This window comes from Nansenia antarctica (assembly GCF_963989245.1).
Source record: "Nansenia antarctica genome assembly, chromosome: 7".
NCBI classification, from domain to species: domain Eukaryota; kingdom Metazoa; phylum Chordata; class Actinopteri; order Argentiniformes; family Microstomatidae; genus Nansenia; species Nansenia antarctica.
Window position 1 is genome coordinate 31330808 of NC_137677.1, and position 22101 is coordinate 31352908.

The following is a 22101-nucleotide window of genomic DNA, read 5'->3' on the forward strand; positions in this document are numbered from 1 at the left end:
CTGTGTTCAGGGCCTTGACGGCCCTGTGGTAGAAGCAGTTCTTCAGTCTGTTTGTCTTAGCGGCCGGGGTCCTGTACCTCCTGTTCGAGGGCAGCCTGATAAAGTGTACGTGCCCAGGGTGGGTCGGGTCCCTGGAGATCTTGGAGGCCTTCCTGAGACAGCGTGTGTTGTACAGCTCTTCCAGAGAGGGGAGGGGGGCGCCGGTGATCTTCTGTGCTGTTCTCACGACTCTCTGTAGCGCGTTTCTCTCCGCTGTTGTGCAACTGTGGAACCAGTTGCAGATGCCGTAGGTGAGGATGCTCTCCACTGCGCCGTGGTAGAAGGCCACCAGTATCTCCTGCTTGTTGTGTTCTTTCCTGAGGCATCTCAGGGTGTATAGCCGCTGTTGTGCCCTCTTGATGGTGCCTTTTGTGTTGTCCTTCCAGGCCAGGTCATCCCGCATGTGATGTCCCAGGAATCGGAGGGTTGAGACTCTCTCCACGCTCTCTCCGTCGATGAGCAGGGGCTGGATCTCGGACTTTTTCCTCCTGAAGTCTACGATGAATTCCTGGGTCTTTGACTTGTTTAGCAGCAGGTTGTTAACCTTGCACAGCTTGCTCAGTTGCTCTACCTCATCCCTGTACGCCGCCTCGTCCCCCCCCGAGATACATCCCACCACGGTGGTGTCGTCTGCAAACTTTACGATGTAGTTGCTGGGGTGGACGGGGGTGAAGTCGTGGGTGTAGAGGTTGTAGAGGATGGGGCTTAGCACCCAGCCCTGGGGGGACCCAGTGCTGAGGCTGAGGGCTGTGGAGGTGTGGGGGCCCACCCGCACTCTCTGGGGGCGGTCGGTCAGGAAGTCCTTGATCCACGCACATATAGAGTGTGATAGACCCAGGTCTAGTAGTTTGGTCACTAGCCTGTCTGGAAGGATGGTGTTGAAGGCGGAGCTGAAGTCCACGAAGAGCAGTCTCGCGTAGCTGTTTCCCCTCTCCAGGTGGGATAGAGTGGCGTGGAGAGTCGTCGCTATGGCGTCCTCTGTGGACCTGTGGGCTCTGTAGGCGAACTGGTATGGATCCAGGTTGGGCGGGAGGCGTGTGAGTATGTGGGCCCGGACTAGTTTCTCGAAGCACTTCATGATGATTGGTGTGAGTGCCACCGGGCGGTAGTCGTTTAGGCAGCTCACCGTGCTTTTCTTCGGGACTGGGATGATAGTTGAGGTTTTCAGGCAGGGTGGGACGGTGGCCTGGGACAGGGACTGGTTAAAGATGTTGGTGAAAACCCCGGCCAGCTGGTCGGCGCAGTCTCTCAGCACCCGTCCCAGGACGCCATCCGGCCCCGAGGCTTTCCTGGGGTCCACCGCCTTCAGTACGCGTCTCACCTCATGCTCTGTGAGGGTGAGGCTGCTGAGAGCTGGAGAGAGTAGTGTTTGTGTTGCGGTTACCTCCGTTCGCCCCTCGTCGAACCGGGCGTAGAAGGTGTTCAGCTTTCCCGCCAGCAGGGAGTCGTCCTCTGCGGCTGTGAGCCTGTTGGCTCTGAAGTTTGTCATCTGCTGAACCCCCTGCCACATCCGCCTGGAGTCGTTGCTCAGGAGGCATTCCTCAATCTTCTCTCTGTGCTCTGCCTTGGCCGCTTTGATGCCGCGCTTTAGGTTGGCCCTGGTGGAGCTGTACAGCGGTGTGCGCTTCCCTGCGAAGAAGGCGTTGTCCCTCTCGTTGATCAGTTTTTGGACCTTCCCAGTCATCCATGGCTTCGTGTTGGGGTAGACCCGGACCCGTTTGTCCACGGTGACTGAGTTGGTGCAGTTCACTATGTGGTTCAGAACCGACGACGTGTACTGTTCCAGGTCCTCATGCTCATATTCCTGCCATAGGGTGTCATTTAGGCAGATCTGCAGTGGAGCGGACCCTTCTGATAGATAGACTTTATTTGTCATTGCTACAGTACAGGTACCAAACAACGAAATTTAGGAGGGCAGGCTCCCCTGGTGTTTAGGAAAGGAAAAAGAAACACATTTTGGAAAAAGCATAGATGCATAAAATCACAAGAAGGTAAGGAGCTGGTTTACATCAATAGAGGCTATGTACACAATCCACTGTACTATACTGCACAGATAGTCAACTAGGGTTGTCACATTTCACAAGAAAGTATTTTTTCACATTATTTTAAAGTGTCACAGTTTGCAGGCTTGAAAATGTACATGTTTGTGCCTCAGCACTAGCTGCCATACAATCCGTCCGGACTGTCCTGGGCCCAGAACTTAGGCCTTTTCTGTGTTCAGGGCCTTGACGGCCCTGTGGTAGAAGCTGTCCTTCAGTCTGTTTGTCTTAGCGGCCGGGGTCCTGTACCTCCTGTTCGAGGGCAGCTTGACAAAGTGTTCGTGCCCAGGGTGGGTCGGGTCCTTGGAGATCTTGGAGGCCCTCCTGAGACAGCGTGTTTTGTACAGCTCCTCCAGAGAGGGGAGGGGGGCGCCGGTGATCCTCTGTGCTGTTCTCACGACTCTCTGTAGATCGCTTCTCTCCGCTGCCGTGCAGCTGTGGTACCAGTTGGAGATGCCGAAGGTGAGGATACTCTCCACTGCGCCGTGGTAGAAGGCCACCAGCATCTCCTGCTTGCTGTGTTGTTTCTTGAGGCATCTCAGGGTGTATAGCCGCTGTTGTGCCCTCTTGATGGTGCCTTTAGTGTTGTCCTTCCAGGCCAGGTCATCCCGCATGTTGTGTCCCAGGAATTGGAGGTTTGAGACTATCTCCACGCTCTCTCCGTCGATGAGCAGGGGCAGGATCTCGGACTTTTTCCTCCTGAAGTCTACGATGAATTCCTGGGTCTTTGACTTGTTTAGCAGCAGCTTGTTAACCTTGCACAGCTTGCTCAATTGCTCTACCTCATCCCTGTACGCCGCCTCGTCCCCCCCCGAGCTACATCCCACCACGGTGGTGTCGTCTGCAAACTTTACGATGTAGTTGCTGGGGTGGATGGGGGTGAAGTCGTGGGTGTAGAGGTTGTAGAGGATGGGGCTTAGCACGCAGCCCTGGGGTGACCCAGTGCTGAGGCTGAGGGCTGTGGAGGTGTGGGGGCCCACCCGCACCCTCTGGGGGCGGTCGGTCAGGAAGTCCTTGATCCACGCACATATAGAGTGTGATAGACCCAGGTCTAGTAGTTTGGTCACTAGCCTGTCTGGAAGGATGGTGTTAAAGGCGGAGCTGAAGTCCACGAAGAGCAGTCTCGCGTAGCTGTTTCCCCTCTCCAGGTGGGATAGAGTGGCGTGGAGAGTCGTCGCTATGGCGTCCTCTGTGGACCTGTGGGCTCTGTAGGCGAACTGGTATGGATCCAGGTTGGGCGGGAGGCGTGTGAGTATGTGGGCCCGGACTAGTTTCTCGAAGCACTTCATGATGATTGGTGTGAGTGCCACCGGGCGGTAGTCGTTTAGGCAGCTCACCGTGCTTTTCTTCGGGACTGGAATGATAGTTGAGGTTTTCAGGCAGGGTGGGACGGTGGCCAGGTTCTGACAGTCTTAGTGGTGATGGGAGCACTTTTCCCCATTGTAGTGTATGCAGGAATCAGGAGGATTGACACATGGTCAGACATGCCTAGATGAGCTAGCGGACTAGCCTTGTAAGCACGTTTGATGTTGGTGTATACCTTTGTTCCCCCTCTCTCGACACCTCCCCTCTACACCTCTCTCCCTCTCCCCCCCTCTCTCTCTACACCCCTACCACTCTCTACACCCCCCCCTCTCTCTCTACACCCCTACCACTCTCCCTCCCCCCCCTCTCTCTCTACACCTCTCTCCCTCCCCCCCCCTCTCTCTCTACACCCCTACCACTCTCTCTACACCCCCCCTCTCTCTCTACACCTCTCTCCCTCTCCCCCCCTCTCTCTACACCCCTACCCCTCTCTCTACACCCCCCCCTCTCTCTCTACACCCCCCCTCTCTCTACACCCCTACCACTCTCTCTACACTTCCCCCCCTCTCTCTCTCTACACCTCCCCCCCTCTCTCTCTACACCCCCCCTCTCTCTCTACACCTCCCCCCCTCTCTCTACACCCCCCTCTCTCTCTACACCCCTCTCTCTCTCCACACCCCTCTCTCTCTCTACACCCCCCCTCTCTCTACACCCCCCCTCTCTCTACACCCCCCCCTCTCTCTCTACACCCCCCCTCTCTCTCTACACCCCCCCTCTCTCTACACCTCCCCCCCTCTCTCTACACCTCCCCCCCTCTCTCTGCACCCCTACCCCTCTCTCTACACCCCCCCTCTCTCTACACCTCCCCCCCTCTCTCTCTACACCCCCCGTCTCTCTACACCTCTCTCCCTCTCTCTACACCCCCCTCTCTCTCCACACCCCTCTCTCTCTCTACACCTCCCCCCCTCTCTCTCTACACCCCCCCTCTCTCTACACTTCCCCCCCTCTCTCTCTACACCTCCCCCCCTCTCTCTCTACACCCCCCTCTCTCTCTCTACACCCCCCTCTCTCTCTCTACACCCCCCTCTCTCTACACTTCCCCCCCTCTCTCTCTACACCCCCCCTCTCTCTCTACACCTCCCCCTCTCTCTCTACACTTCCCCCCCTCTCTCTCTACACTTCCCCCCCTCTCTCTCTACACCCCCCTCTCTCTCTCTACACCCCCCTCTCTCTACACCCCCCTCTCTCTCTACACCCCTCTCTCTCTACACCCCCCACTCTCTCTACACCCCCCCTCTCTCTCTACACCTCCCCCCCTCTCTCTACACCTCCCCTCTCTCCTCCCCCCCCCCCCCCCCCAGTACCTGGACTGCCTGTGGAGTCAGATCCAGAAGTTGAAGAAGGACCGCTGGGTGGAGCGCCACATCCTGCGTCCCTACATGGCGTTCGACAGCGTGCTGTGTGAGGCGCTGCAGCACAACCTGCCGCCCTTCACCCCTCCCGCCCACGCCCCCGACGCTCACTACCCCATGCCCCGCGTCGTGTTCCGCATGTTCGACTACACCGACGCCCCCGAGGTACACACACGCACACGCACAGTACACACACGCACACGCACGCACAGTACACACACACACACGTGTGATCTAGAGTGTTGTGTGTTCTAGGAGGTTCCATGTGTTCTAGAGTGTTGTGTGTTGTCGAAGGTTCCATGTGTTCTAGAGTGTCGTGTCTGTCCCCAGGGTCCAGTCATGCCAGGCAGCCACTCAGTGGAGAGGTTCGTCATCGAGGAGAACCTGCACTGCATCATCACCTCCCACTGGAAGGAGAGGAAGACCTGGTGTGTGTGGGGGGTGGTGTGTGTGTGTGTGTGTGTGTGTGTGTGTGTGTGTGCGCACACCCAGCCTGTCTTGTTAACCCCCCCCCCTCTCTCTCATCCTCAGCGCCGCCCAGCTGCTCAGCTACCCTGGGAAGAACAAGATCCCCCTGAACTACCACATAGTAGAGGTAACCTGCTACTAACTACCTACTAACTACCACATAGTAGAGGTAACCTGCTACTAACTACCTACTAACTACCACATAGTAGAGGTAACCTGCTACTAACTACCTACTAACTACCACATAGTAGAGGTAACCTGCTACTAACTACCTACTAACTACCACATAGTAGAGGTAACCTCCTACTAACTACCACATAGTAGAGGTAACCTGCTACTAACTACCTACTAACTACCACTACTAACTACCACATAGTAGAGGTAACCTGCTACTAACTACCTACTAGTGTATGAAGTGTATGATTAAACACAAACACTTCTATCAATGTCTTTTTTCCATTAACTATTGTCTTTTTAAATGTTTTACCTATTTACTTCTTATATCTGCTTTTATTCATTGTAATTTTTAATTTATTATGCTCCTCTTGCTGTATTTTAATAATGTATGTAAAGCACTTTGAATTGCCCCTGTTGTATGAAATGTGCTATACAAATAAACGTGCCTTGCCTTGCCTACTAACTCCCACTACTAACTACCACATAGTAGAGGTAACCTGCTACTAACTACCACTACTAACTACCACATAGTAGAGGTAACCTGCTACTAACTACCTACAAACTACCACTACTAACTACCACATAGTAGAGGTAACCTGCTACTAACTACCTACTAACTTCCACATAGTAGAGGTAACCTGCTACTAACTACCTACTAACTACCACTACTAACTACCACATAGTAGAGGTAACCTGCTACTAACTACCTACTAACTACCACTACTAACTACCACATAGTAGAGGTAACCTGCTACTAACTACCTACTAACTCCCACTACTAACTAAGCCAGGGGAGGCTGGGGGGGCAAGGGGGGGCTTGGGGAGGGGCCAGGGGAGGTAGAAATGGGAGGACAGGCCCATTGTAACACATGGAATGGAGGAACAGAATCAGGTTCTAGTAACTGTCTGGTCTTCAGGTTCTAGTAACTGTCTGGTCTTCAGGTTCTAGTAACTGTCTGGTCTTCAGGTTCTAGTAACTGTCTGGTCTTCAGGTTCTAGTAACTGTCTGGTCTTCAGGTTCTAGTAACTGTCTGGTCTTCAGGTTCTAGTAACTGTCTGGTCTTCAGGTTCCAGTAACTGTCTGGTCTTCAGGTTCTAGTAACTTCTCCCCCACCCCCCAGGTGATATTCGGGGAGCTGTTCCAGCTTCCCTGCCCCCCCCACATCGACGTGTCCTACACCACCCTGCTCATCGAGCTCTGCAAGCTGCAGCCTGGCTCCCTGCCGCAAGTCGTATCCTTCACAGTTCATAGTTACTTTTGAGTAGTTAATAGTTACTTGTTACTAGTTAGTAGATGTTACTAGTTAGTTAGTTGTTACTAGTTAGTATGTAGTTGTTCATAGTTAATAGTTAGTAGTTAGTTAGTAGTTAGTTGTTACTAGTTAGTAGTTAATAGTTAGTTCTTTTTAGTAGTTAGTTGTTAGTAGTTAGTTGTTACTAGTTAGTAGTTAGTTGTAGTTAGTTGTTGTTAGTAGTTAGTTGTTACTAGTTAGTAGTTAATAGTAGTTAGTAGTTCATAGTTAGTAGTTAGTTGTTCATAGTTAGTAGTTAGTTGTTACTAGTTACTAGTTAGTTGTTACTAGTTAGTTGTTATTAGTTAGTAGTTAGTTGTTACTAGTTAGTAGTTAATAGTTAGTTGTTCATAGTTAGATGTTAGTAGTTAGTTGTAGTTAATAGTTAGTAGTGAGTTGTTACTAGTTAGTAGTTGTGTGATGTGTCAGAGTGGTCCTTAACAGCCGCCCAGTTGGCCCAAGCTACTGAGATGATGTACATGAGGCTGGACACCATGAATACTTCCTGCATAGACAGGTAACACACACACACACACACACACCTGCATAGACAGGTACACACACACACCTGCATAGACAGGTAACACACACACACACACACACACACACACACCTGCATAGACAGGTACACACACACACACACACACACCTGCATAGACAGGTAACACACACACACACACACACACACACACACCTGCATAGACAGGTAACACACACACACACACACACACACCTGCATAGACAGGTAACACACACACACACCTGCATAGACAGGTAACACACACACACACCTGCATAGACAGGTACACACACACACACACACACACCTGCATAGACAGGTACACACACACACACACACACACCTGCATAGACAGGTAACACACACACACACACACACACACACCTGCATAGACAGGTAACACACACACACACACACACCTGCATAGACAGGTACACACACACTCCTTCAGGCACCTCAACTGGTTATCCTCTGTGGTCTAACGCCTACCTCTCTCTCCTCTCCTCTCTCCTCTCCCCCCTCCTCTCTCCTCTCTCCTCTCCCCCCTCCTCTCTCTCCTCTCCTCTCTCTCCTCTCTCCTCTCCTCTCCTCTCCCCCCTCCTCTCTCCTCTCCTCTCTCCCCCCTCCTCTCTCTCCTCTCCTCTCTCCTCTCCCCCCTCCTCTCTCCTCTCCTTTCTCTCCCCTCCTCCTCTCTCCCCTCCACCTCCTCTCTCTCTCCTCTCTCCTCTCTCTCCTCCAGACTCCTCAACTGGTTCTCTCACCATTTGAGTAACTTCCAGTTCAGATGGAGCTGGGACGACTGGTAATCACATTTATATTCATTATTTATACTCACCTCATACTGTAATACCTCGTACTCCAACACCATGCACTGTCTACATATCATGTTTTTTTTACACTATGACACTATTTGGCAGATGGACTGGTTAGATGTTTTTCAAGTTGTTGTTGTTGTTGTTTTTTAGTTTTTTTTTCAACCTTTAAAGAGTCTTCGGTTCAAAAGACAAATAAGTCAAGATAATAAAGTGACTATAGTCACATAGGACATAAGTGAGACAATTGGACAGTTGTGGGAGACAAATAGACAGGACACAATTTAGCAGTACAAATAATACAAAATAATGTCATTACATCTGAGTACTTATACTCTGTGCAATGACGATAAAGTTGAATCTAGTCTAATCATCAGCTGTCTTCACATAATGATGTGGTTTATATGTGAATATGAGTGTGTATGAGTCTGAGGTCAGTAAGGCTAATGTCGCCCCCCCCAGGGCTGACTGTCTGGTGCTGGATGCTGAGAAGCCCAAACCCAAGTTCGTCAGAGAGGTTCTGGAGAAATGCATGAGGTGAGAAGGCCTGTCTGCCCTGGACATACACACACACACACACACACACAACACACGAGGTGAGAAGGCCCGTCTGCCCTGTCTACAGCAGCACCTCCACACTTATTTCTGGATCGCTTTCACCCGTTTCTAAAATTCATTTCATTGTTTTACTCTTCCTATTTCCCCCCCTCCCCCAGGTTGTCGTACCACCAGAGGATAGTAGACATCGTCCCCCCCACCTTCTCCGGCCTCATCCCCTCCGACCCCGTCTTCTTCTACAAGTACTTAGACGACAGCAGCAGTGAGTCCCACAACAGCGCCCCCTCATGGTCGCTTACGTGTAAAGGTGTAAAACATAACAACAACATAAACATAAATGAACAAAAACACCGGCTGACAACGACATCTCCCTCTTCCTCTCCCTCCCTTTCTCTCCCTCCCTCCATCCCTCTCTCCCTCCCTCCATCCCATTCTCCCTCTCCCCCTCCCTCCATCCCATCCTCCCTCTCTGCCTCCCTCCATCTCATCCTCTCCCTCCCTCTTCCTCCCCCTCTCCTCCCCCCATCCTCTCTCCTCTCCAGCAGCGTTGCCGGGATACGCGGCGGCCACTGCCGTGAGCAACGCCATCAAGAACCGTGCGTCCAACGAGGAGATCCTGGCGGTTCTGAAGGACGTGCCCAACCCCAACCAGGAGGACGACGACGGTCAGGCCCCGCCCCTTCAACATAACTTTATTGTCCCGTCACAGTGTGGCAGTGTTGGGGGTGTCTCTCTGTCTCTGTCTCTCTCTGTCTCTATCTCTGTCTCTCTCTCTGTCTCTATCTCTGTCTCTCTCTCTGTCTCTCTATCTTTGTCTCTCTGTCTCTCTCTCTCTCTCTCTCTCTCTGTCTCTCTCTCTGTCTCTCTCTCTCTCTCTGTCTCTCTCTCTGTCTCTATCTCTCTCTCTCTCTCTCTGTCTCTGTCTCTCTCTCTGTCTCTATCTCTCTATCTCTGTCTCTCTGTGTCTCTCTCTCTCTGTCTCTATCTCTCTCTCTCTCTCTCTCTGTCTCTCTCTCTGTCTCTATCTCTCTATCTCTGTCTCTCTGTGTCTCTCTCTCTCTGTCTCTATCTCTCTCTCTCTCTCTCTCTGTCTCTCTCTCTGTCTCTCTCTCTCTCTCTCTCTCTCTGTCTCTCCTGTCCTGGTGAACACGTGTGTGTGCGTCTGTGACTCTGAACTTTTTTATTTTTTTATTGTATTTTCCACAATACATCACAGGTCCAAACAGGACCAACAAAGAACAAACTTTCTAACAAAGAACAAAAAAAGATATCCCCCATCCCCCCAAATACCAGACATATACATGCATACAAACATTCTACATAGCCAAACATCCATAAAAGTAACATAAATAACACAAATATGTGATACTAGGTTATCCTCACTCCATTAAGGCCCGCGTGGCCTTGCGTTGCCTACGGAGAGGGTTGACGTGCACATCTCCAAAAATGTAAGAACGCGTCAGTTTCTACGCAACAGTAAGCTCTGTGATTGGTCCGCTTGGTAGCACATGATTCCGACAAGATTCCGACTCTCGTCGGCCAAAATGCAGAAGCCATGACAGAAATGTCATTTACTTTTTCTGTAATTACTTATTAATAAAGATTTGAAAAATTATGATAACCATCGTATTATCTTAGTTTAATGTAATTTCAATGCATCATAGAATTTTTATTTACAACAAGCATAACAACAAAAAGATCGCTATTATGCTGCTTTGAGCTTTGAGCTCCGTTGAGTTCCTAACCGGAAGAGGCACAGCACAGGGGCATAGAAAACACACTGCCACCTAGCGATGTGGCGGTGTAATTGCAGAGCGACCTACGCAGAAGTGTAAAGTGCGAGACCCCTTACGTAGTCTACGCAGGCTACGCACGTAAATTCGATGAAGAAGCTTAAATCGGCCTTTAGAGTGAAGTAACGTGTTGAAGTCTGTTAGTTACTGTCTAACATCTATCACTCTCTTTCTCTTATCGCTCTCTCTCTCTCTCTCTGTCTCTCTCTCTCTCTCTGTCTCTCTCTTCCCCCCCCTCCCTCCGTCTCTGTTTCTCTCTCACTCTCTCTCTCTCTCCCTCTCTCTCTTGTTCCTCCCCCCCTCTCTCTCTCTCTCTCCAGATGAGGGGGAGAGTTTCAACCCTCTGAAGATCGAGGTGTTCCTCCAGACTCTGCTTCATCTGGCAGCCAAGTCCTTCAGCCACTCCTTCTCTGCCCTGGCCAAGTGAGTCCCCCCCTCCCCCCCACAGTCTGACCAGGACCCCCATAGTCTTGTCAGAAGTCTCATAGCCTTGTCAGAAGTCTCCTAGCCTTGTCAGAAGTCTCCTAGTCTTGTCAGAAGTCTCCTAGTCTAGTCAGAAGTCTCTTAGCCTTGTCAGAAGTCTCCTAGTCTAGTCAGAAGTCTCCTAGCCTTGTCAGAAGTCTCCTAGTCTAGTCAGAAGTCTCCTAGTCTTGTCAGAAGTCTCCTAGCCTTGTCAGAAGTCTCCTAGTCTTGTCAGAAGTCTCCTAGCCATGTCAGAAGTCTCCTAGCCTTGTCAGAAGTCTCCTAGCCTTGTCAGAAGTCTCCTAGCCTTGTCAGAAGTCTCCTAGCCTTGTCAGAAGTCTCCTAGCCTTGTCAGAAGTCTCCTAGTCTTGTCAGAAGTCTCCTAGCCATGTCAGAAGTCTCCTAGCCTTGTCAGAAGTCTCCTAGCCTTGTCAGAAGTCTCCTAGCCTTGTCAGAAGTATCATAGCCTTGTCAGAAGTCTCCTAGCCTTGTCAGAAGTCTCCTAGCCATGTCAGAAGTCTCCTAGCCTTGTCAGAAGTCTCCTAGTCTTGTCAGAAGTCTCCTAGCCATGTCAGAAGTCTCCTAGCCTTGTCAGAAGTCTCCTAGTCTTGTCAGAAGTATCATAGCCTTGTCAGAAGTCTCCTAGTCTTGTCAGAAGTCTCCTAGTCTTGTCAGAAGTCTCCTAGTCTTGTCAGAAGTCTCCTAGCCTTAGCCCTGCGGTGGCGCAGCGGTCTAAGCATTAGCCTCTAGTGCAAGCTGCCCACCGGGGACTGGGATCGAATCCCGGTCTCGCCAGATCCGGATATGGCCGGGGCCCACAGGGAGCGGCATATTGAGCGGCCGCTCCCAAGGGGGGTATAGGACTATTTCCGGACAAGGATCCGTCGCGCAACACCGCCCCCGTCTGGTGCTGGAGTAACGGTGTCGGGCTCGAGGAGCCAGACAGCTAGTCTGCCTGGCTATCTCCCCTGGGGCTGCCAGCCACGGGGTCGTGCGGCGGATCCTACGCAATAGGCAGGGGATAATTGGATACTAGGTTGGGTGCAATTGGATACCAAATTGGGTGAAAAAGGGATCAAATCAGAAAAAAAAAAAGAAGTCTCCTAGCCTTGTCAGAAGTCTCCTAGTCTTGTCAGAAGTCTCCTAGACTAGTCAGAAGTATCCTAGCCTTGTCAGAAGTATCATAGCCATGTCAGAAGTCTCCTAGCCTTGTCAGAAGTATCATAGCCTGGTCAGAAGTATCATAGCCTGGTCAGAAGTCTCCTAGTCTTGTCAGAAGTCTCCTAGTCTTGTCAGAAGTCTCCTAGCCTTGTCAGAAGTATCATAGTCTAGTCAGAAGTCTCCTAGCCTTGTCAGAAGTCTCCTAGCCTAGTCAGAAGTCTCCTAGCCTTGTCAGAAGTCTCCTAGCCTTGTCAGAAGTCTCCTAGCCTTGTCAGAAGTCTCCTAGCCTTGTCAGAAGTCTCCTAGTCTTGTCAGAAGTCTCCTAGTCTTGTCAGAAGTCTCCTAGCCTTGTCAGAAGTCTCCTAGCCATGTCAGAAGTCTCCTAGTCTTGTCAGAACATCTAGACCAGGTTCTTCTAGGAGAACATCTAGACCAGGTTCTTCTAGGCGAACATCTAGATACAGGTTCTTCTAGGAGAACATCTAGATTCAGGTTCTTCTAGGAGAACATCTAGACCAGATTCTTCTAGGAGAACATCTAGACACAGGTTCTTCTAGGAGAACATCTAGACACAGGTTCTTCTAGGAGAACATCTAGACACAGGTTCTTCTAGGCGAACATCTAGATACAGGTTCTTCTAGGAGAACATCTAGATTCAGGTTCTTCTAGGAGAACATCTAGACCAGGTTCTTCTAGGAGAACATCTAGACACAGGTTCTTCTAGGAGAACATCTAGACACAGGTTCTTCTAGGAGAACATCTAGACACAGGTTCTTCTAGGAGAACATCTAGACCAGGTTCTTCTAGGAGAACATCTAGACCATCTGAGTGATGTTGTTGTTGTCCCAGGTTCCATGAGATCCTGAAGATCTTGACGGACACAGACGAAGGGAAGCTCCACATCCTGAGAGTCGTGTACGAGGTCTGGAGGGCCCATCCACAGGTAAGACCCCCCCCGCACATCCACAGGAACCCCCTACGCCCCCCCCCCCCCCTCTGAATAGAAGGCTCTCCCCAAAGAACATCAGAGGTGCACTGCACCACCTTGTCCACTGGGCAGCGCCACTGTCACCCTCTCAGAGCAGCTGGTCTGTCGTATTAATAATAATAACTTTTATTTGTATAGCACTTTTCCTGCAAATGTTGCATTAAGTAAGTGCTTTAATCATTATATAGTCATGTAATTATTTAGTCATTTAAATAAAGGCTATATTAAAAAGACGGGTTTATAGTCTTGACATTTTTTGCTGATATTAAGAATGGAGTAACTTATATCTGTCTTATTTGTCCCTTATGTCCTGTACTATGGACACTTTTTAATCTTGTATAATGCCTATTATATTGCCTTATTATATATTATACAACAGTTAGTTTCGACCAAGTAATTTGATTGGACAAGAGGCATTCCATGAGTGCTGATATACAGTATAACAGCACTGGGACTTTTAACTATATGTATCACTCCGCCGCACAGATGTTCTACTAAATGACCGTTAATTAGACTACATTGTTTGTGTTCAGGTTACTAGGCAACAGTCCATTTGAAGTTCAGTTGCGGAACTATTTTATTTTAATTTTTATGATTAAATAAACAAACAAACAAATCATAATCTGTTGTCGCTTATTACTGTTAACTAATAAATCGCGCTGTAGAACTGTTGTATAAAAGCAATATCACACTCGAGGTCGTGCTGTTATACTGAATATCAGCACGGCTGTGATCGTCTTCGGTATTCGGCCTGCGGCCTCGTACCTACGACCGAATCACAGCCGTGCTGATATTCAGTATAACACACTCCCTCTCGTGTGATATTGCTTAATTGTCTTGTGCTGCAATGTCAGGAACCCAAGCCTGAGAATACTCACTTCTTATGTGATCATGTCACAATAACACTGTAACAAGAAACTAGAAACTTGAAACTGTCTTTGATCGCTGCTGAAAGCAGAAATGTGATGCTGTTCCTCTGTGTGTGTATGTTGACATGAATAAAAACCAGAACCCTGCACTATGTCACTGATGCCCTCAACAAGTGTGTGTGTGTGTGTGTGTGTGTGTGTGTGTGTGTGTGTGTGTGTATAGATGATAGCGGTGCTGGTAGACAAGCTGATCAGGACTCAGATCGTTGACTGCGCTGCCGTGGCCAACTGGCTGTTCTCCCAGGACATGGCCCCCGAGTTCACCAGGTACTAGGGCTGCCACAAACGATTATTTTCATAGTCGATTAGTCACCGATTATTTTAACGATTAGTCGACTAATCAGATCATAAATTACAGCTTATCGCACAATTACTCAATCGCTCTTATTTAGCTATCATCTTCTAAATCAGCTTCTAAATGTAGCTTGAAGTTGTTAGTTGTTGTTGTAGGCATGTGCTAACTAAAAATAAAGACAATTAAAATGATTGTTCACTCATAAATAGATCTTTTAATGAAGCAGCATATTTATTTCTGGCATCACTTGCATGTAATGTAATGTAATAGTGCAAAACAAAGGGTATAGTGCATCTTCTCAGGCATCAATTTTAACACTGTACATCATTTTTAAAATGTAGTACTCAGCAGTTTGCACTCTACTACATTTTAAAAATGTGTTTGATGCCTGAGAAGATGCACTATACCCTTTGTTTTGCACTCTCCCTCCCTCTCCCCCCCTCTCTCTCTCCCCCCCTCTCTCTCTTACACACACACACACACACACACACACACACACACACACTCACTTTCTCTCACTCACACACCGACAGCCAGTCTGCAGTACCATAGCCAACTACTGATCCAACAAACAGAAAAGTAAACCAGATACAAAACAGGTAGTTCCCTAGTTTGAAAGGAGGAAATAAATGCATTTCTCTACCTTAGTGGGAGACCTGACACTGGGAGGAGGCAGCTAGTTTCTAGTAGTCAGGGCTTTAGGAGCTGGTTGCAAGGTGTCATCAGCCACTGTGGATCTGTCATCGAAAAGGCAATCTGCAGCCTCAAGAAACGCTTTTTTCACAATTTCGCCGTCTTTGAATGACTTGTTTAACAAGAACGTGACTGACGCGATAAGAAGCTATCGTTACAGCCGTACGTTTTCGCTCTTTTGCCACATTTCCCTTCTTCGAAACAGCCATCATAGAAACAGCCATCATAGAAACAGCCATCGTAGATTTGCAGATCAGACTGACGCACTTCCAATATCACATAGTGTAAAAAAGTCCTCCTCCCATTCTGGATGGAAGTTGTACGTTATTGGTTTCTTACTTGGTCCAGCTTCCCCACTCATTTGTATACCCTTTCTTTAGTATTATATAGTAAATAGTAGAAATTGGAAGGCTAACTAGGTAATTAGTCTCGCCGGTATTTTGTATTTTGTAGTTGGCGCTGTTGACTGCGCATGCGTGGTGAACCGTGTGTTAGGTGAAAAGATCAGATCTCAGACTGGCTTACCTGTACGTCAATCAAGTGGCAAAAGCCATAGTGAGGATGGATGATAGGCGAACGCTAGCCAGTGGCAGCTTCAGGGAAGAAAAACGAATGCTTATCGCTTATTTCAGCTCCAAAAAAACATGCGATGACGTCGATTACCAAATATGTCGGCGACGATTTTGGTAATCGACGTCGTCGCGACTAGTCGACTAATCGTGGCAGCCCTACCAGGTACACACACACGATACACACATAATACACACACACACACACACCCTGACCCATGTGTCTGTAGGTTCTATGTGTTAACCCCTGCCTCCCCTGGTCTCTGTAGGTTCTATGTGTTAACCCCTGCCTCCCCTGGTCTCTGTAGGTTCTATGTGTTAACCCCTGCCTCCCCTGGTCTCTGTAGGTTCTATGTGTGGGAGATCCTTCACTCCACCATCAGGAAGATGAACAAGCACGTCCAGAAGATCCAGAGGGAGCTGGAGGAGGCCAAGGACAAGCTGGAGAAACAGCAGCACAAGAAGGTACCAGCCTTTAGCTAGGCTAACAAGAAGGTACCAGCCTTTAGCCCAGGGGCTAACACACAAGAAGGTACCAGCCTTTAGCCCAGGGGCTAACACACAAGAAGGTACCAGCCTTTAGCCCAGGGGCTAACACACAAGAAGGTACCAGCCTTTAGCCCAGGGGCTAACACACAAGAAGGTACCAGCCTTTAGCCCAGGGGCTAACACACAAGAAGGTACCAGCCTTTAGCCCAGGGGCTAACACACAAGAAGGTACCAGCCTTTAGCCCAGGGGCTAACACACAAGAAGGTACCAGCCTTTAGCCCAGGGGCTAACACACAAGAAGGTACCAGCCTTTAGCTCAGGGGCTAACACACAGAGGCTAACACTGTCCTGTAGCCTTTAGCCCAGGGGTCTGTAACCTTTACTATCCAAAAAGCTGTTTTTGGCCCAAAAAATAAATAATACCACAATGTCCGGAGACACAAAACATATTTGAATCTTATAATGAAGGTAGTAACACAGGCTAAGTCTAAATTAGCCTATCAACATTACTAGTAAGTGTAAATGAGCATTCATTAAAATGTTTTAGGCCTGGCAAAGCACATATGCATACAACCGAATGCAAACCTATTGTGCTTTACGAAACGATAAATGCATAAAACATAAAAACATGTGCAATAAAATAACAATTTGTGAAACACTAGGACAGTGTTAGGGGGCTCTGGGGGTTCTCCCCCCGAAATGTTTTAACAGAGTAGATTTCATTTCCTGTATTCTGGTGCCTTTCGACAGGTGGGTTGATACGTTTATCTGGCTATACTAGCATGAGAAAAAATATGGATCATTTTGTAATTTCATCCGGAGGAAGTGAGCAAACCAAGAGATCGTCAGCTAAATGTGTGTGTGTGTGTGTGTCCGTGTATGTCCCCCCCTCCCCCAGCAGAAGGACAGTGGAGACGAGGAGGACATGGAGAAGAACAGTGAGGATGAGGACGGACAGCTGGAGGAGCAGATCGAGCGTCTGCAGGAGAAGGTGGAGTCAGCCCAGAGCGAGCAGAAGAACCTGTTCCTGGTCATCTTCCAGGTAGAGAAGACTGTTAGATGTTCCTCAGATGTTCCTCAGGTAGAGAAGACTGTTAGATGTTAGATGTTCTGGAGGTCCATGGTCCAGTACTGCCCAGTTCCACAGCACACGGTGCAGCTTGAGGTCTCCTGGGTTTCTCACAGTGTGGTTGATGATGATCAAACCTCCAACTCTGTTTTCTCTCTCCTCTCCTCCCTCTCTCCTCTCCTACCCCCCCTCTCCTCCCTCTCTCCTCTCCTACCCCCCCTCTCCTCCCTCTCTCCTCTCCTACCCCCCCTCTCCTCCCTCTCTCCTCTCCTACCCCCCCTCTCCTCCCTCTCTCCTCTCCTACCCCCCCTCTCCTCCCTCTCTCCTCTCCTACCCCCCCTCTCCTCCCTCTCTCCTCTCCTACCCCCCCTCTCCTCCCTCTCTCCTCTCCTACCCCCCCTCTCCTCCCTCTCTCCTCTCCTACCCCCCCTCTCCTCCCTCTCTCCTCTCCTACCCCCCCTCTCCTCCCTCTCTCCTCTCCTACCCCCCCTCTCCTCCCTCTCTCCTCTCCTACCCCCCCTCTCCTCCCTCTCTCCTCTCCTACCCCCCCTCTCCTCCCTCTCTCCTCTCCTACCCCCCCTCTCCTCCCTCTCTCCTCTCCTACCCCCCCTCTCCTCCCTCTCTCCTCTCCTACCCCCCCTCTCCTCCCTCTCTTCTCTCCTCTCCTCCCTCTCTCCTCTCCTACCCCCCCTCTCTCCTCTCCTCTCCTCCCTCTCTCCTCTCCCCCCCTCTCTCCTCTCCTCTCCTTCCTCTCTCTCCTCCCTCTCTTCTCTCCTCCCTCTCTCCTCTCCCCCCTCTCTCCTCTCCTCCCTCTCTTCTCTCCTCCCTCTCTCCTCTCCTACCCCCCCTCTCCTCCCTCTCTCCTCTCCCCCCCTCTCTCCTCTCCTCCCTCTCTTCTCTCCTCCCTCTCTTCTCTCCTCCCTCTCTCCTCTCCCCCCTCTCTCCTCTCCTCCCTCTCTTCTCTCCTCCCTCTCTCCTCTCCTACCCCCCCTCTCCTCCCTCTCTCCTCTCCTACCCCCCCTCTCTCCTCTCCTCCCTCTCTCCTCTCCTACCCCCCCTCTCTCCTCTCCTCTCCTCCCTCTCTCCTCTCCTACCCCCCCCTCTCTCCTCTCCTCTCCTCCCTCTCTCCTCTCCTCCCTCTCTCCTCTCCCCCCCTCTCTCCTCTCCTCTCCTCCCTCTCTTCTCTCCTCTCCTCCCTCTCTTCTCTCCTCCCTCTCTCCTCTCCCCCCTCTCTCCTCTCCTCCCTCTCTCCTCCCTCTCTTCTCCCCCCCCTAACCCTAACCCTCTCCAGAGGTTCATCATGATGTTGACAGAGCACCTGGTCAGGTGTGAGACGGGCGGCGTGGACTTCAGCACCTCCTGGTACAACAACTGTATCCAGAGACTGCAACAGATCTTCCTCATGGTACACACTCCTCCTCCCTCTTCTTTCTCTCCTCCTCTCCCTACCTCTGTTTCTCTCCTCCTCTTCCTCCTCTCCCTCTTTCTACCTGTTTCTCTCCTTCTACTCCTCCTCTTCCTCCTCCTCCTCATTCTTCTCCTCCTCCCTCCTCCTCTTCCTGCCTGTTTCTCTCCTCCTCTTCTTCCCTCTCTTCCTACCTGTTTCTCTCCTCTTCCTCATCCCCCCCCTTTCCCCTCCTCCCTCACTCTGTGATTGGTCCTTTTCCCTTCCTCTACCTGCTGATTGGCTGTCTCCCTCTCCCCATCCTCTTTCTGATTGGCTGTCTCTCTCCCCATCCTCTCTCTGATTGGCTGTCTCTCCCTCCCCATCCTCTCTCTGATTGGCTGCCTCCCTCCCCATCCTCTCTCTGATTGGCTGCCTCCCTCCCCATCCTCTCTCTGATTGTCTGTCTCTCCCTCCCCATCCTCTCTCTGATTGGCTGTCTCTCCCTCCCCATCCTCTCTCTGATTGGCTGTCTCTCCCTGCCCATCCTCTCTCTGATTGGCTGTCTCTCCCTCCCCATCCTCTCTCTGATTGGCTGCCTCCCTCCCCATCCTCTCTCTGATTGGCTGTCTCCCTCCCTGCAGCACCATGTGACCATCCAGCAGTACATGGGCACCCTGGAGAACCTGCTGTTCACCGCTGAGCTGGACCACCACATCCTGGCTGTCTACCAGCAGTTCTGCGCCCTGCAGCTCTGAGACACACACACTTATACACACTCACCACCATCATCACTTACATGACACACACACACACACACACACACACACACTCACCACCATCATCACTTACATGACACACACACACACACACACACACACACACACTCACCACCATCATCACTTACCACATGACACACACCAACCAGCTCTTGCATCAAGATTTCCTCAAGTCATTTTTTTTATTGCTATTTTGTCTGTGTGTGTGTGTTGGGCGGGGGGGGGCTGTGTGTGTTGAGGGGGGGGGGGGGGGGGGGGGGCTTTCAAGGTGATAACTGTTCAAGTGGAGATGTGAGGAGGGTGTGTTCAGGCGTGTTCTGTGATACTGACGTTACTCATCCATAGCTTTGGTGTGGTTACTTTCTTTTGTATTATTAATTTTTTCTGCCATTTTTGTTGTTTTGACCATGTTCCTAGTCGTATAAACGTGGGTCTCCTAGCAACCTGGAGGTGAGGACTGAGGAAGAGTTGGAAGACCATCCTCCGCTCAGCATCACCCAGCCCTTAGCCAGAGTGATCTAGTTTTCTATGTATTCTGTGTAATTGGAGAATGATTCAACTGTAGTGTTGCTGCATGGTGAGGGGGGCTGGGGGGCTCTGTGTGTATAACTGATGTAATACATTGAAAAGTCTTCCTTTTTTTTTTAAAGACCACGACTCTGTTTCTTTCTGGTTTCATTTATGGTTCTCTGAGCCGGTTGACTGGCAGAGGGCGGGGGTCTGGGTGTAAACATGAATAATACAAACACACTCAAACACAGACAGATAACAGACGCTGGCATCAGAATACAGTGGTTGATTTAATAAAAACATCTTTTAGAAAAGGTTTATTTACATGAGTAGTGTCAAACCATGCAGACGTGGCTGTCACCAGGTACCGCTGGACATTGATGGGCTGGTTTCACAGAGATCAACATAAGTCTGGACATTAATGGGCTGGTTTCACACAGATCAACATAAGTCTGGACATTAATGGGCTGGTTTCACAGAGATCAACATAAGTCTGGATATTCCTTTAGTGGTGTTGATGGAATCCCCCCTGGACTAAATCACACTTTCAATGTCAGATCTCCATTGAAGATGGTATACAGGCTAGGACTGGTCTTCATATAAGCCTTGTCTGAGAAACCGGACCTGAAACACCTGGAATGTCTGTGGAAGGTGTGCTCCCTGTACCTGCCCCTCGCTGAGGCTGCTGGGAACATATCACATGACCCAGTACCTGGCTTAGCTCCGCAGGCAGAGAGGTGTGGTGTTGAGTGTTTGGTGTTACGGCAGGTAGAGAGGTGTGTGTTTAGTGTTGACACTGGTAGAGTGGTGTGTGTGTGTAGCAGGTAGAGAGGTGTGTGTTTGGTGTTAAGGCAGGTAGAGGTGTGTGTTTGGTGTTAAGGCAGGTGAAGTGGTCTGTCAGTTTGATCTTGTGTGTGTGTGTGTGCTAGCAAGTGTGTGTCAAACAATTATTAGGACCTCAAGAAATCAGAGGACAGGCTCCCATGTCTACCTCCACCATCTACCTGTTATCACCCTACTTCATTAATATTCATTATTCTAATTAAGGGCATGGTGAAGGTGACTGAAGGACTAAACAACACAGAAGGGAAGTCCAGATCAGCCAATCAGCTGGTCCCTGTGTCCAGATCAGCCAATCAGCTGGTCCCTGTGTCCAGGTCAGCCAATCAGCTGGTCCCTGTGACACAGAGCTCTTCTCTTCTTTCACACGCTCCTTCTCTCCTCCCCTCTGTCAGTTTGTCTGTCTTCCTCTTTTGGAGACGATCACGTTCGCGGTCCTCCTCTCCTCTCCTCTCCTCTCCTACTCTCCTCTCCTACTCTCCTCCCCTCCCCTCCCCTCCTCTCCTCTCCTCTCCTCTCCTCTCCTCTCCTCTCCTCTCCTCTCCTCTCCTCTCCTCTCCTCTCCTCTCCTCTCCTCTCCTCTCCTCTCCTCTCCTCTCCCCTCCTCTCCTCTCCTCTCCTACTCTCCTCCCCTCCTCTCCTCTTCCTCTTCTGCTTTCCCCTCTGTCTGTCTCTTCTGGTTTAAATCCTCCTCTCATATACCAGTTTCAGTCTCATATGAGCTCCTTCACTGTTGCTCTTTTTATTCTCTCTCTCTCATTCTGTCCGTCCGTCAGTCAGTCTATGACACCGTGGTGACGTGAACATGATAATCCGCGGTGCTTGCCGTGTGTTTTAGCGTGTGTTCTGGCATGTGCTTCTGGTGTGTGTTCTGGCGTGCTGGTTAGGCCCCTCCCCCCGGCTTGGCCCCGCCCCCGGGCGGCGAGCTCCTCAGCGGCCAGGCGTCGGTACGGCGTGGAGAAGGAGAGGAGGAACACGCAGGAGAACAGGCTGCACAGCCCCGCCATCACCAACACTGGCACTGAGGAGAGACACACACACACATCACCAACACTGAGGAGACACACACACACATCACCAACACTGAGGAGACACACACACACACATCACCAACACTGAGGAGACACACACACACATCACCAACACTGAGGAGACACACACACACACACATCACCAACACTGAGGAGACACACACACACATCACCAACACTGAGGAGACACACACACACATCACCAACACTGAGGAGACACACACACACACATCACCAACACTGAGGAGACACACACACACACATCACCAACACTGAGGAGACACACACACACATCACCAACACTGAGGAGACACACACACACACACATCACCAACACTGGCACTGAGGACACACACACACAGAGAGAGAGAGAAAGATAGAGAGAGAGACACACACACACAGAGAGAGAGAGAGACACACACAGACACACACAGAGAGAGAGACACACAGCCTGTCTGAAAGTCATCCCATTGTGTGTGAGTGTGT

The 22101-nt window shown here is 50.3% G+C and overlaps 2 protein-coding genes across 4 annotated transcripts in view; one reads left to right on the forward strand and one right to left on the reverse strand.

Moving 5' to 3' along the window:
* ncbp1 (nuclear cap binding protein subunit 1) overlaps positions 1-19428 on the forward strand; it is a 36644-nt gene extending 17216 nt beyond the window's left edge. Inside the window, exons 8-23 of one of the 3 annotated variants that reach the window (XM_080537217.1) lie at positions 4745-4960; positions 5126-5223; positions 5327-5390; positions 6562-6672; positions 7185-7249; positions 7992-8054; positions 8527-8601; positions 8781-8884; positions 9165-9287; positions 10736-10838; positions 12888-12981; positions 14119-14222; positions 15860-15977; positions 16901-17044; positions 18363-18476; positions 19100-19428. In XM_080537217.1, coding sequence (XP_080393343.1) covers positions 4745-4960; positions 5126-5223; positions 5327-5390; positions 6562-6672; positions 7185-7249; positions 7992-8054; positions 8527-8601; positions 8781-8884; positions 9165-9287; positions 10736-10838; positions 12888-12981; positions 14119-14222; positions 15860-15977; positions 16901-17044; positions 18363-18476; positions 19100-19213 — 1710 coding nt within the window. In that variant the 3' untranslated portion in view covers positions 19214-19428. The remainder of the gene's footprint in view (positions 1-4744; positions 4961-5125; positions 5224-5326; positions 5391-6561; positions 6673-7184; positions 7250-7991; positions 8055-8526; positions 8602-8780; positions 8885-9164; positions 9288-10735; positions 10839-12887; positions 12982-14118; positions 14223-15859; positions 15978-16900; positions 17045-18362; positions 18477-19099) is intronic. The other 2 variants (XM_080537218.1, XM_080537219.1) reach the window with 2 other exon arrangements.
* Positions 19429-21283: 1855 nt separating this feature from the next.
* The window catches only part of slc49a3 (solute carrier family 49 member 3), a 65267-nt gene continuing 64449 nt past the window's right edge, over positions 21284-22101 (reverse strand). Inside the window, exon 10 of the mRNA XM_080537356.1 lies at positions 21284-21605. Within this exon, the coding sequence (XP_080393482.1) occupies positions 21361-21605 (245 nt within the window). The 3' untranslated portion in view covers positions 21284-21360. The remainder of the gene's footprint in view (positions 21606-22101) is intronic.